General features: G+C 43.9%; 1 protein-coding gene across 1 annotated transcript; it reads left to right on the top strand.

Moving 5' to 3' along the window:
- The first annotated feature begins 384 nt into the window (after positions 1-384).
- On the top strand, positions 385-6,540 carry LOC130123464 (beta-microseminoprotein-like). Its single transcript, XM_056292638.1, has 5 exons — positions 385-402; positions 610-636; positions 1,798-1,879; positions 6,092-6,197; positions 6,300-6,540. The coding sequence occupies exons 2-5, from the start codon at positions 634-636 to the stop codon at positions 6,427-6,429; spliced, it is 321 nt and encodes a 106-aa protein (XP_056148613.1). The 5' UTR covers positions 385-402; positions 610-633; the 3' UTR covers positions 6,430-6,540.
- The last annotated feature ends 8,621 nt before the right edge of the window (positions 6,541-15,161 follow it).

Raw genomic sequence — 15,161 nt, 5'->3', positions numbered from 1 at the left:
CTCAAGCAGGAGTCGTGACAACTTTCTCTTTCGGCTACACAACGTGCACCATTTATTCCTTCCACCATTACAAAAACAACCCGCGCAGCGGAAGTGCACCACTGTAAACCCGAACCGAGAAAACAGCAGCTGTAAACTAACATTCCTACCAGCTCAATAAGGGGAATTATGTATCCCCATAACCACTACAAACCACCATTAACACCGGCCATAGTCTCTGAAAACCAGAGCCACACCCCCAAGCTCCATTTTAAGCAACTAACATAACCAATAACCTCCCATCCCGGTCACCAATCATGAACAGCCTGGACAACATGAACCAATCAATATTGTCAACCCGTCCTGTGTTGAGAACACCAGATACCATTTTACAGAAAATTGCGAAAACAAAGGAGAAGAGTGGTGAGTAATCATTAACAAATGTGTTTGTTGTGTGTGAAATTAGCTTTTAAACGAGATTAAATGTTTTGGCAGGGGCTATACCTACACCCTTGTTTAATTCCAAAGGTCTCTGAACAGTCATTATTTAAAAGCGAGGTCACCCCATTGAGAAGAGACAATCCTGTATATTAAATTCACTATCTCACCACCATTCACATCATCTAACAGATACGGGACAGTCCGGCGGCCACTATGGTGAGTGTTTATTATAATTTATATACATATATGTATGCATATATTCGTTTTTTTGTTTATTGTTACGAGGTTTTGGATAATTTGAAATATGCCCTAATCAGCACACCACCAAACAAATATGTAGGGAAAATCTATAACTGGAGAATTGGGGGTTATGTTTGTTCCTGATCTATATATTTACCAAGTTTTTCCACAAATGATCAATAGACAGTTGATTAAACTTTTTTTTGTTTGAATCCACGGTAGTGTAGCGGTCTAAGCATCGGCTTTGTAGCGATGCAAATGCTCACTGGGGACCGAGGTTCGCGCCCCGGTCTCTTCAGATCTGACTCATGGCCGGACTCGATGTAGCAGCAATACTTGGCAGCGCTGTCTTCGGGAGGGGGGTGGAGTCGACTTGTGTTCGTCACATGAATGTGTTTGTGTGTGTGTGTGTGTGTGGGAAAAAGGCGTGTTTTTTTTTCGTACCCCGGAAAACGTGTATGAAAAAAAATCACGCGGGAAAAAGCAGTGGTTCGGCCTGGAGTCGCCTTGTCACGTACATGGGGAGGCATCTCCTTCGAGACTGCCGGCCGGAGAGATGCAGTTGGCGAACGCATGCAGTACGAGGGTGGGTGTTTGAACTAAAATAGGGATCGACTGGCCACTAAATTTGGAGAAAAAGGGAAAAATCAGAAATACATGTAAAAAAATGTTTTTTTACTTGTTTTGTTTGTTTGTTCTTCTTTTTATATATGGCCAGTGTAACCTAAAGTCATGATTGTCAAAGATTACAACATTGTTTAGACTGGGTCCTCTATAGTTTGTTGTATCATGAGCCCCCCTCCCCCACCATCACCACACACACACACACACACACACACACACACACACACACACACACACACACACACACACACACACACACATACACATGCATGATTAGCTCACTGGATTTCATCCTCGCAATGTCATTCACCTTAACAGGCTGCAGCCACCAAGTCAACATTACACAATAGCTGTTTCCCCTCTTTAAGACTCCTGATGAGTATGTTTAAGCAGGCTATGTCTCAGACTTTGAAAATATTGTGAAAGTGGTTAAATGTCTTTGGTTCCGGCATATCCAGGGATCAAATTAATAATCTGATATCTTTCTTTTCCTTTTTTTTGTTTTCTGTGAAGAAATACTTGGCTCTAGCTTTATTCTTTTGTGTGCTGCCTTCATATGCAAATGGAGCGTGCTACGTAAGACTCATGAAACCAGGTAAACATACCATTATGTTTTAAAACATTACCATTAACAAATAAATTGATAAACAAATGAAAATAGTTAGGAGCAAATAAGGAGTTAAAAAAACAGTGCACGAGTCACTATGAGAATTTGCACTTTTAATTCATAGATAACATCAAATAGCATTCATCCAACAAGTCCTCCAACCCATACGACCACATAGGTCGTTTGTCCTCTAATACAGTGTTTCTCAAACTTTTTTCAGCCAAGGCACCCTTTTTAAGTGCCTAAAATCTCAAGGCACCCCAGTGTAAAAATATAGCTAAAAACGACACTGCATCCCTCTGTTAGTGCAAATATCCTTTTTTATTTTTAGGGGACGGCGTGTATCAATGAACAGATAGGCAGACAGATAATAAGGTGGGTAAAGAGATAACATCCCTCCAGAATAAAAAATAAAGTGTCAAAATAAGTCCTTCAAACTGCCATCCCCCTTCCCAGCATAATGAAGTGACAGGAACTTCACACAAAGAAATGGCAGGAACACTCCCATCTGTACTCTTCCATCCAGCCTCTGTACACACACACACACACACACACACACACACACACACACACACACACACACACACACAGAGAGACACACCCACACACAACCCGTATTTAAAAAGTGAGATAGGCCTACATGAACACACACTCGCGCACAAATATGCCACAACTGAGAGCCAGGAGTGCATAGGGGAGAGAGAGAGAGACCGAGAGGGGGCGTGACTCACCATCAATGAGAGACATGGGCCTGGGAAGATGCATAAAGCTGCCCTATCCTGGTAGGGATGGATGAGAGGCAGACACGTAGATCCTGGTCCTTAGTCGCTCCCTGTACCTGTTCTTGATGTACGTCAGGCTTGAAAAACTCAGTTCACATAGATAGGTTGTGGAGAAGGGTAGTAGAATGGCAACAGCGCGTCTTGAAGCCAATGGGTACTCGTTTCCCACTGATATCCAAAAGCTGTCCAGTTCCACATCACAAAATCTCATTTTCAAAGTGCGATCTTCCCTGATCTCCATCAGTTGTTCCTGTATTGGAAGTGAGCAGTCCTTTGCACTTTCCATTGCACGCGCACTTCAAGGATCACGGACCCAGTCAAACTCAGCATATGACTCAGAGGGAAAATAGTGATTGAATCGCTCGTCAAGAGTGGTCAGATGCTGGGCTATTACGCCTGACAATGTGGTGTTGTTTGTATGCATATTGCACAGGGGAAACATATCCAGCCTGCCCTGGTCTAAGGAACGCCAGAGTGTGAGCTTGGACCTGAAGCCGCGTAGTTTGTCAGATGAGGAGAGGAGGGTTTCTTGTCTACCTTGCATTTTGATATTCAGCTCGTTTATGTGCTTAAATATGTCAGCCATATACGCGAGTTTTGCGCACCACTGCTCGTCTGCGAGTAGCTCTGCAGGTTTCTCGTCTATCACGAAGGCCCTCAATTCTTCTCTTAACTCCTACACTCGGGTCAAAACTTTACCCCGTGAAAGCCAGCGGACAGCCGTGGGTAACAACAAGCTTTGATGCTCTGCTCCCATTTCCTCGCTAAGAATGGAAAAAAGGCGGCTCTTTAACGGGCGCGCCTTGATGTAATTAACCATGTCCACAGCTTTGTTCAGTACGTCGGAAAGTTCTTTTGGTAGCGTCTTAGCAACAAGTGCCTCTCGGTGAAGGAAGCAGTGGGTTGTTCGTATATCAGGGTTTTGCACTTTGGCCCTGGTAATGAAACCTTTGGCACTGCCCGTCATTGCAGCCGCGCCATCGGTGCAAATACTGATACAGTTCTTCCAGCTCAAACCACCCTTGTCAAGATACTCAGTTGTCACACGGAAGATTTCTTCTCCTGTAGTGTTGTTGGGGAGCAGTTTGCAAAATAAAAAGTTCTCTCTAACACGGCCCCCATCAACAAAGCGAACATTTGCTAAAAGCTGAGCGTGCCCGCTCACATCAGTTGACTCGTCGAGTTGTAAGGATAAATGTCCACTGGCCTTGATTTTATCCAAAACGACATCTTCAATATCGGCAGACATGCTATTGATTCGCCTCGCTATTGTGCAGTCTGACAGCGGGACCTTGGCTACTTCTTTGGCAGCTTGTGGGCCAAGCATTTTGGTAACGATTGCCGTGCAAGCAGGTATTATGACGGACTCTGCGATTGTGTGGGGCTTCTTGGCTTTCGCTACTATTTCTGCTACGAGGTAGCTGCCCTCCAGAGCCTTCTCGGATACTTTGGCAGCTTTACACATGACTTTCTCTTGCCGCGATTGCTGGGTTTTAAGGCGAACAAAGTACTCCTTCCCCTTGTTTTTAAGGTGTGGGTGTTTTTGCTTCAGATGTCGTTTGAATTTGTTGGGAACCATAGTTTGGTTTGCCAGTGTCTTTCCACATACGAGGCAGAGCGCATGCATCATCGGTACTAATGAAGCCAAGTGCAATGTAGCTGTCGTGGTATCGCAAAATCTTTGTCTTTGTCTTTGTAGCCTTGCCCTTGCTAGTAGCCTTGCCCTTACTAACATTAGCATCTCCTGGTGGTACGACGGGTGCAGACGACTCCGAACTGGAGGATAAAAGCCGGTTGTTGCTAGAAGAAGGCTCCGGTTCACTGTCAGTGTCTGTTGAAGTATCCCCATCAGTTGGAGCTTCTGGTGGGACTTTTCTTTTTAGGAAACGATCCATGGCTTGGTTTTGGGTTTTAGCGGCATCAAAATGTCAGGACGTGTAAAATGATAACAACGATGCCCTGACCTTACGTGACCGCGCACTGCACTGACCCGTATGTAACGTGGGAGGGGAAATGGGCACGCGAGACAGTTTCTCATGAGTATGTAGGCTATTTATTTATCTGAAATGAATTTATTTATCCATTTATTTATTCATCCATTCATTTATTCAGTAACATTTTGTAAAATAAATTAGTATTTTAATTTTTGATAATTGATATGAAAAATGTTAGATTTGCAAATTTTTTCAGGGCACCCCTAACGCTGTCAGACGGCATACCAGGGTGCCGCGGCATACAGTTTGAGAAACGCTGCTCTAATACAGTGTTTCTCAACCGGGGGTCCGCGGACCCCTAGTGGTCCGTGGTGTAATTGCAAGGGGTCCGTGAAAATAAAATATCTTTAAAAAAAGATCCTATGACATTTATAGAAATAGGATTATTTTACTCAAATGTGACTGAGACCTTTATCTACCTAAACTATAAAGGGTAACAGGACTTTTTTCTCTAATTACATCTGTTTCACAAGTGTAATTTATTGTATTTTAATAAGAGATCTCGCTCCCGTTTGCATTGTTAAAAGTTACTGCATAACAATTCTGTTGTTACATATATCTGAAAGTTCCTGAATACATATTCTGTTTTGTTACATATATCTGAAAGTTACTGCATAAGAATTCTGTTTTGTTAACTATATCTAAGTTACAACTGAAAGCTCTTATTTTTGCCCCAAAGAGTGAATAAATGCTATAATGCAATTTAAAATGCAGTTTCTACTGTTTCTATAAAATTGCAACCCCCCTCCCCCAAGATCAGGTGGAGGGGTCCTCAGGGTACATCAAAAATACGCAGGGGGTCCAGGACCCCAAAAAGGTTGAGAACCACTGCTCTAATACGACCCACAGGAGCGTTTCCTAAATTAGCGCCCCTACCGGCGGCAGGAGATATGCCACAGATACTTTTCGCCTTGGTGCATTGTGGGTTTTTAAAACAATATGAGAATAGAATATGAGGTCAGTGCGTTTTTGTGTTGTTTCGCCGTCTAGTATAGTAGCTAAGATTGCTATTAGCAGTATGTTTATCTATGAATAACATTATAAAAGCTAACTTAACGTTAGCCAGAAGTTAGAAAGTCAGCTAGCATGGACATTATAACCGCTATGTGACATTAAACTTCGCTTTTATTAATATTAGTTCTCACGATAGCCTGGGGAAAGTAACGCGTTATAATTACGGAGGACCATGAGGAAGTAGCTTAAAACGTAACTATGGGTCATAATAAGCTGCTTGTACAAACGACCTATTGGGTCGTTTTTTGGTGGAGGACAGTCTCCATTCATCAGTAAATAACTGGTTAATAAAAAAGCAGGCAATAACTAAAATAGCAGTAGTTAACAATGCTATACTAAAATATGTGTGGCATGAATGTTGTTGCCGATTTTGCAAATGTTGTCATTTGGTGTATATTTTGCACCCACAGGTATGACCCATTGTCAGGATGACGTGGATAAGACTTGGCACGCTGTAGGATCCGAGTGGAGGAACAGTGCATGTATGGACTGTTCCTGTGGAATATGCTGCGATGGGTGAGTATGCCGTTAAAGAACGTCACTGCTGTGTGGGAGGACAATACCATTCACCTCTCTTACAAAGTACTGTGATTTCTAACGTGCAATGCGTTTGTGTAGGTATTCCACCCCAGTCCGAATCCCCGACGACTGCGTGTCAGTGTTTGATTCAGAAGCATGTGAATACAAAGTTCACAAGCGGGATGACCCCTCTGTCCCATGCCCCATTTTGGCAGCTATAGGAAAGTGATGGAATAATTGTTCTGCCCTGCTATGACCTTACTTGGTTTGCATGTTTGCTTATGTTTTTCTCAACAGAATTCATTTTAATACCTAAATAAATGAATCCATTCATTATAAACTTCTTTGTTTTTTGGGGGGTTTTTTTTTTGCCTTTTTTCTGATACTTATATACGACCCCGAGAGCAGGATAAGCGGTTTGGATAATGGATGGATGGATATACCAAGTATAGGTTTTTTTCGAATATATTTTCATTCAGATTTCGCGATACAGGTCATTACCAATATAATGCCCACCCACCCCCCTCCCACAACCTGTAACAGCTTCAACATAAAATGTACAGTGCAATAAGACAACAGCACAACAACGCAACAACAAAACAACAGTACATTGACTGTATGAGAGACAGATAAATACAATAAAATAAAACTGGCAAGTTGGCAAATTGTTTGGACCGCACGTTGTCAACATATACTAGTCAGTGACAGTCGGATGATTCAGGTGTCTAGGAACATCTCAAATTACGGCCCCTCATCCATAGCAAGCCTCTGCAGGGCATTAAAGAATAATATAAGGGTTGCCATTTTCTGGTGAATTTATAATTTGGACCATTCAAAGAGTATTTCATTTTCTCCAACTTAGGAAAGAACATCACATCATTAAGCCACGAGGAAAAGGAGGGAGGCAGTGCAGACTTCCACTTAAGAAGAATTGCGACGGTCTAACAGGGTTGTGAAAGCGACAATGTCAGTTTGTTCACAATTTAAAGAAAATAAATCAGCGGGGATGCCAAAGATGGCTATTAAGGGGCATGGTTGCAGGTCAATTTCAAGGACATCAGAAAGAGTTTTAAAGATTGAATGCTAATAGGGTCACAATTTGGGGCAGTGAACAAACATATGAGAGAGGTCACATGGGGAGGCATGACACCTGTCACAATTGTCACTTACATTGGGATATATTTTGGAAAGTCTGGATTTGGAGAAGTGTACTCTGTGCAAAACTTTGAATTGTATAAGCCCGAGACGGGCACAAGAAGTGGTAGTTCGCATCCTATCAATCGGGATCGGTGACAGCAGTCGATCAGCGGCTTCTCCCTCGAAGGATAGCACATCGGTAAGTAGCTCAGTAACAAAGTCGCTGGGTAGCGGGCCCTCCCTTCCCTTCCCTCTGGAACTCCTATTATGCGGATATGTGCCCTGTGATGGCCTGGCAGCTTGTCCAGGGTGTCCCCCCGCCTGCTGCCCAATGACTGCAGGGATAGTGTGATGTCTTGAGTTGATGCAGTTGGAGGACAGTAGAGGGAGCTAGAGGGCAAGATAGGATGTAAGTGACTGTAAGAGGGGAGAAGGAGTGTGACGTGGGTTGTTGAAGTAAAGAAGCGTATGCTAACAGTCTTCGAGTGGTCCCTTTAGCAACACAACAGATAGGTTCCTGTATCCCCGGTTTGGATGATGAATGAAAAGGATGAACGAATGTTCCTACGTAACCGCCCCTCCATGTCCTCACATTTGTCCGACAGTCTAGCAGTTTCGGCCGTGAGGCGAGCCACTTCGGTTTGCAACTGGGAGATATCGTCAGTGCTGGGATGTGGCTTCTTCCACTTCTCAAATTGTTTCGCTATGCGCGATCATTGTAGCCCTTATCATAGCCATTGCTGTGTGTGTGTGTGTGTGTGTGTGTGTGTGCCCTGTGATTGACTGGCGGCCTGTCCAGGGTGTCTCCCCGCCTTCCGCACAATGACTGCTGGGATAGGCTCCAGCATCCCCGCGACCCGAATTCGGATAAGCGGCTTAGATAATGGATGGATGGATGAATGTCCTTTTTTTAGATCAGCCATAACGTTCGTAATTCGATCGTGGCACAAATGTCTTTCTCGTTTTGGGGCATTTCCTTGCGAAGTGTCTAGAGGCCAGCAGGCACTTTGTTGGCCAGAACGCCGTTTTTTTTCTCGGTAGTCCTTGCTAGGCGACCTCGAGACTTCCCACGGGCCTTTGTGCATCGTCACGGTTTTTCTTTTTTAGAATTCATCATTGTTGAAAACCGGCCTCATAAGTCACAAATTCTGTTATGACTATGGGATGAGAGATTAATTTGCAAGTTGGTCGGATTTAAACTTGTTTAAAAGTGATTTTAGAGGTAAAACTGCGGAGCTATTGGGAAGTGCGACTAGTCTCTCATTGTGTGAGCCGGAAGTCTATACCAAGTATAGTTTTTAACACAAAAGTGATAAATGGTGGTTTGGCGTTTTATTTGTTTCTTTGTTTCTTTGTTTCTTTCTTTTAATAAAATTCACTATCTTAATTTCACTCCCCGCTTGTTTGTTTTCATCTTTGGTTGTGCTCGAAAAGCTGTAGAAAGGAGTCCATATGCATCTCCACCACATGATGAAAGACACCGACATTTGATTATTCATTTGTCATTTATCTATGTTCTGATTACATGGGGTGCCAACTTCACGGAGGTTAAAAATAGAGCCAGAATCAAGGCTTTGGTATCCCAGAATGACCAAGAGAAGCTCATCCGTGCTTTTATTTCCAGTAGAATTGATCACTGCAACAGTCTTTTAACTGGTCTTCCCAAAAAGGCCATTAAACAGCTGCATCTTATTCAGAATGCTGATGCTAAGAGTTTTAACCAGGATCAAGAGAACAGACCACATTACTCCAGTCCTGAAATCTTTACACTGGTTTCCAGTTAGTTACAAAATAGATTTTAAAGTGCTGCTGCTTGTCTACAAACCACTGAATGGTGCAGGCCCAGAATACATCACTGACATGCTTGAAGAGTATAAACCGGGTAGGGCTCTTAAGATTCATGGAGTCAGGTCAGTTAGTTCAGCCCAGAGTCCAAATCAAACATGGTGAAGCAGCATTTAGCTGTTATGCTGCATGCAACTGCAACTGGAACAAACTACCATAAGATCTTAGATGTGCCCCAAATATAACAATTTTTAAACCTAGGTTAAAAACATTTAATTTTTCTTGTGCCTATGATTGAGCATTAAAACTTGCACCTTATTCCTACTGCACTTTAATTCTGGAAGTAGATCTCTTGTCACTCTCGGCAAGGAAGTGACCATGTTTCTATTCTTTTTTTCTTTTCTTTTTTGTACTTTGCATTTTCGTTTTATAGTGCCTGACTTTAATTATAGGCCATTATCAAATGCACTCTGACATTTCTCAGACCACTTCGAGATTGCATCTTTGTGCGGCAATGCTGTCATCGACTGAATCAATGTAGATAGATTATGGATGAACTTCCCATACTAGTTTAGCAGAGCTAAGAACGATCTACTACTACTTCTTTCGGCTGCTCCCTTTAGGGGTCGCCACAGTGGATCATCCATTTCCATTTCTTCCTGTCTTCTGTGTCTTCCTCTGTCACACTAGCCATCTGCATGTCTTCCCTCACCACATCCATAAACCTCCTCTTTGGTCTTCCTCTTATCCTCTTCCCTGGCAGTTCCATATCCAGCATCCTTCTGCCAATACACCCAGCATCTCTCCTACACACATGTCCAAGCCATCTCAATCTTGCCGCTCTTGCTTTGTCTCCAAACCGTCCAACTTGAGCGGTCCCTCTAATATAATCGTTCCTAATCCTGTCCTTCTTCTTCACTCCCAGTGAAAATCTTAGCATCTTCAACTCTGCCACCTCCAGCTCCGCCTTCTGTCTTTTCGTCAATGCCACTGCCTCCAAACCATATAACATAGCTGGTCTCACAACCATCTTGTAAACCTTCCCTTTAACTCTTGCTGGTACCCTTCTGTCACAAATCACTCCTGATACTCTTCTCCACCCACTCCACCCTGCCTGCACTCTCTTCTTCACCTCTCTCCTGCACTCCCCATTACTTTGGACAGTTGACCCCAAGTATTTAAACTCATATGCCTTCGTCACCTCCACTCCTTGCATCCTGACCATTCCACTGTCCTCCCTCTCATTCACGCATAGGTATTGTGTCTTGCTCCTGCTGACTTTCATTCCTCTTCTCTCCAGTGCATATCTCCACCTCTCCAGGCTCTCCTCAACCTGCACCCTACTCTCACTACAGATCACAATGTCATCTGCAAACATCATAGTCCATGGAGACTCCTGCCTGATCTTGTCCGTCAACCTGTCCGTCACCATTGTAAACAAGAAAGGGCTCAGAGCCGATCCTTGATGTAATCCCACCTCCACCTTGAACCCATCTGTCATTCCAACCGCACACCTCACCATTGTCACACTTCCCTCAAACATATCCTGCACCATTCCTACATACTTCTCTGCAACTCCCGACTTCCTCATACAATATCACACCTCCTCTCTCGACATCCTGTCGTATGCTTTCTCCAAATCTACAAAGACACAATGAAAAGTATAGAGAAGGCCAGAAGGAGTTGCAATCAACATTCTCAAAGCAAACATCGCATCTGTGGTGCTCTTTCGTGGCATGAAACCATACTGCTGCTCACTAATCGTCACCACTCCTCTTAACCTAGCTTCTACTACTCTTTCTCATATCTTCATGCTGTGGCTGATCAACTTTATACCTCTGTAGTTGCTACAGTTCTGCACATCGCCCTTGTTCTTGAAAATCGGTACCAGTATGCTTCTTCTCCACTCCTCAGGCATCCTCTCACTTTCCAAGATAGTGTTAAGCAATCCAGTTAAAAACCCCACTGCTATCTCTACTAAGCATCTCCATACCACCACAGGTGTGTCATCAGGACCAACTGCCTTTCGACTCTTCATCCTCTTCATAGCTAAGAATCTGAGTTCAGTTAAAAAAAAAATTCAGAACTGCAGCCTTCTCAATAGCATCTGTCTTTTCTTTCATTGGATGGATGCCCGTGGCATCTATGACTCGCCGGGAAGCGTTGCAACATCTACTCGGTGCAGCTTCCAAATGCTTTGCCCATTTTGGTTGCTTGTCACTGGCTCCTTCCTTACGTGAACGGCATGCTTTTGCAATGTGACCTTTTTTCTTACATTCGTGACACTCCACTTCCTTGAATCTGCACTCATCTGGTCTGTGGCCCTCTACATTACAACGACAGCACGACTTCCCACTAGCTTCAGACTTTCCCATAACCTCTCTGTGCTTTGCATTGGCTTTCTTGTCAACCATGTAAGCCTAGTACATTTTCTGTGAGAACTGCTGAGCACTGAACTTTGTCACTTCATACATAAGCCCTATTTCAACTGCAATCGGCAAAGTCTTTAGTGTGAGCCGCGTTGAGTAAACGGTCTCGTAGCTCTGCGCTCCGAACTCCACAGACAAATCTATCACACACTGCCTCCTCTAAAAAGGCCCCAAACTTGCACGTGGCAGCTAACTTTCTCAAACTTGCAATGTACTCACTTGTTACTTGCATCTTCTGGCGATGAAGTTGGTTTTGGGAACATGCTCTTGTAACGGTTCCACCGACTGCTCGTAGGTTTTTTCAGAGGGCTTATCTAGTGCACACAAGTCCATTAGCAAGCTGTGCGACCTCTTGCCTACCACCGTGAGAAACACCGACTTGGTTTTCTCCGCTTTTGGGTCAGACCCATTAGCTGCAAAGTACTGCTCCAGTCTCTGTTGATAACAATCAAAACTTTCTTTGAAGTGAAAATCTTCTTGCTTCCTGAGTGCCATTTTCTGTTCAAAGGTCCTTTCACTCACCGAACGCCATTTTCTTAGTCTACTGGGGCCTCAGCGGAGTTACTCGACATGCAAACTCTGTGTTTTCCAACTTAACAAATCCCATCCTCGTCACCAAGCTGTTGTATATTTACACCACACGTGTTGCGAAAATGTTAAATAAAGAGAAAGTTACACTCGGCAGGTTCACCAAAAAAAAAGGTTGTCTTTTTATTTAACATTAACCTGTAGAAGGAGCTCAAGCAGGAGTCGTGACAACTTTCTCTTTCGGCTACACAACGTGGACCATTTATTCCTTTCACCATTACAACAACAACCCACGCAGCGGAAGTGCACCACTGTAAACCCGAACCGAGAAAACAGAAGCTGTAAACTAACGTTCCTACCAGCTCAATAAGGGGAATTATGTATCCCCATAACCACTACACACGTCCCCCCAGAATTCGCCTTAATATGAAAAGTCAGTGTGGCGAGGGGGGCGGATCTCTCTGCCCCAACGGCTCCGCTGAACAGGAGCTGGGGGCTGGTTAACCGAAGGCAAAGCAGCAGAGTCCTCACAGCTGGTCCGGGGAAAGGGAGGGGCTGGGGAAGCAGGGGGCGGCTAGCCAGGGGAGGGGGGCAGGGCCGGGGGGGGGCAGGGCCAGGGGGCGCCCCCGCCGTGGGGGCAGGGCAAGACCAACCGGGCGGTCTAAGTCCAGGTGAGCAGGCTTGAGGCGGTCCACAGAAACCCGCTCCAGCCTGCTGCCAACCTCCACCACAAAGTGCTTATCTCCAGTGTCCCGTACCCGAAATGGTGCGTGTCATGACGGATGAAAACATATTCCGCCGACTGCAGCTCCGTGGGGACATAGGACAGAGCCGCCATGCTGAGAAGTGGGGACCAGGCCGGATTCGAACCGAGGCTGCTGCGGTGAGCCTTATGTGTGGTACCTGTTGACTACTAAACTTGTTCTGAATAAACACGACGTTTATCTTCAGTGAAATCGACTTTATTCACTCCATTTCTTCACGATACCAAGCGACCAGCAACTTGCTCTCGGCATCAGCACCACCACAACTGCGCATGACAAGAGACTCCCGCCTAGAAGGGGCAATACACTGCACATGCATAACCTGACCAGAAGGGGAGCTGTCCTCCATTACATTAACTAAATAGGGATGCATAGAGATAACAACATGTTAACAATCTCATTCTCTTTTTTTAAAGAAATAAACAGAAAACAAAAAAAATGAAATTCACAGCGTGAATTATGGAACATACATTTCCAGAGAAATCAACATGTCATGGAAACATTTGAGAACAAATTCAATTGTCCATCCAACACTTTTTTAACCCAGGTCCCATTGTCCTTCACAGAGTGCCTTTAAGAGCACAAGAGCCGATGCTCCTTTCTTTGTGAGACAGTCAGCGAGTTGAGTTTTCGTGTCTGACCAACGCACCTCCTTGATCTTCTTGCTTTGTATGAGTTCTTTAATGCTACTGATTTCCAGCCTAAGTCTTTTCTCTGTGACTTGCTTTATAGACTTGAGAGCATCATACAGAGAGTGGTTATCAGTCACACAGAGCACGGAGGGAGCATTCAGTTCAGCATTGCCAGTAGTTAGTTCAGAAAATAGTGTGGCCAGAAACATTGCATTGTCTACTCCATCTGACATAGCAAGAGTTTCCCCTGCGAGTGTGCTGCGGACCACACGTCTGATTTTCTTAGAGTGCCAGCTGAGTGGGGAAAACTTCCCTCTTTCTCCCATAAGTGTTATCAAAGTACCTCCCTGTGTACCTCCACCAGGGAGGTTCCCAAACGAAGCATCACTGAATACTATCAAATTCAAAGCATCAGTGTTTCCCAGATGTTGGAATCTGAGTGTTACCTTTTCAGATTTAAGCTTACGGATAACCTTATTAGCCTCATGAATAGATTGTACTGTTGCCCCTTTTATATTAGAAGCCAAACAACACGAGTCAAACATAACATCAGGTCTTGTTTGTTTAGCAACCCATAGGATTTGTCCTATTTTTGACCGTAGCTGCTCTCTTTCAGTGTCATTAAGGGGCTCACTTCTCTGTGTGGCCCGACCTGCTTGAATGGGTATAGGCTGCAGATTGTCAATGTAACTTTGTTGGTGTACCTGTACCTCACCGTTTACCATTACAAAATCCATTCCTACATAAGAAAACTTTTCATGCTCCTCACGACCAACCTTAAACACAGATTTCAGTTGCGGGATTACGTTTGATGAAAAGTTTGATGTGCCTGCCCAGAGAAAATCATCTACATGACATGCAAGCACCCCAGTGACCTTACATTGCTCATCCAACCAATAAAATATTGCTGGATCCACCTGAGACACTCTACCACCAGTAGTCTGCATGATTTCCTTCACTTTTTTGTACCAATATAGTGATGCGTCTGCAAGTCCATAAACACATTTCTTAAGTTTCCATACAACATGTTCACAGCCTGCTTCTGTAGGGGGGCGGATATAAATATCCCTGGATAGCTCCATACCCTGTAAAAATGCCGATTTGATGTCCATAGAATGCACTTCCCACTGGTTTTGACATATCACTGATAACATAAGTCTAAGTGAATCAGTAGCACATGTAGGGGTATCCTTTTGTAGCTCTTGAATATTTATCTCTTCAAAACCTCTGGCAACCAGTCGTGCTTTAGGCACAATACCCTTAGGTGTTTCTTTAAGACTACAAACCCATCTAGTAGAGATACATTTCTGACCTGCATCTTTAACTACCTCGAAGACATTATTATTGTGCCAGTTCTTTATTTCTTCCTGTTTAGCTGCATCAAATGAGATGTCTTTCGTTATAAGTACATCAGCTTCTCTGTCTGTTTCTATGTGGAGATTATCAACTTCTGAGATATCAACTGAAACCTTTTGCCCATCACTTCCATTATTCTCTAGATGTTGCATGTTATACCATGTTTTATATTTCCCTGTAGCTTTGCCTGCTCTCCCCAAGACTCTTGCTCGAAGTAGAGTATTGTCACCTCTGTTCATATATGTTACAGCCTGTCCTGTTTTTAAACTCATACCTGCAGAGGGGACAGGATTATCATGTGCATTAGGCTTATGGGCCATTTCAGTTTGT

This window comes from Lampris incognitus, chromosome 1, assembly GCF_029633865.1.
Source record: "Lampris incognitus isolate fLamInc1 chromosome 1, fLamInc1.hap2, whole genome shotgun sequence".
NCBI lineage: Eukaryota > Metazoa > Chordata > Actinopteri > Lampriformes > Lampridae > Lampris > Lampris incognitus.
This window is presented reverse-complemented; position numbering and strand designations above follow the sequence as displayed.

Excerpts from the sequence above, each read along its gene's own strand:
- LOC130123464 (XM_056292638.1), top strand. Across the intron at positions 1,880-6,091 it reads CGTAAGACTCATGAAACCAG|GTATGACCCATTGTCAGGAT; the intron begins GTAAACATACCA and ends TTGCACCCACAG. Across the intron at positions 6,198-6,299 it reads TGTGGAATATGCTGCGATGG|GTATTCCACCCCAGTCCGAA; the intron begins GTGAGTATGCCG and ends GCGTTTGTGTAG.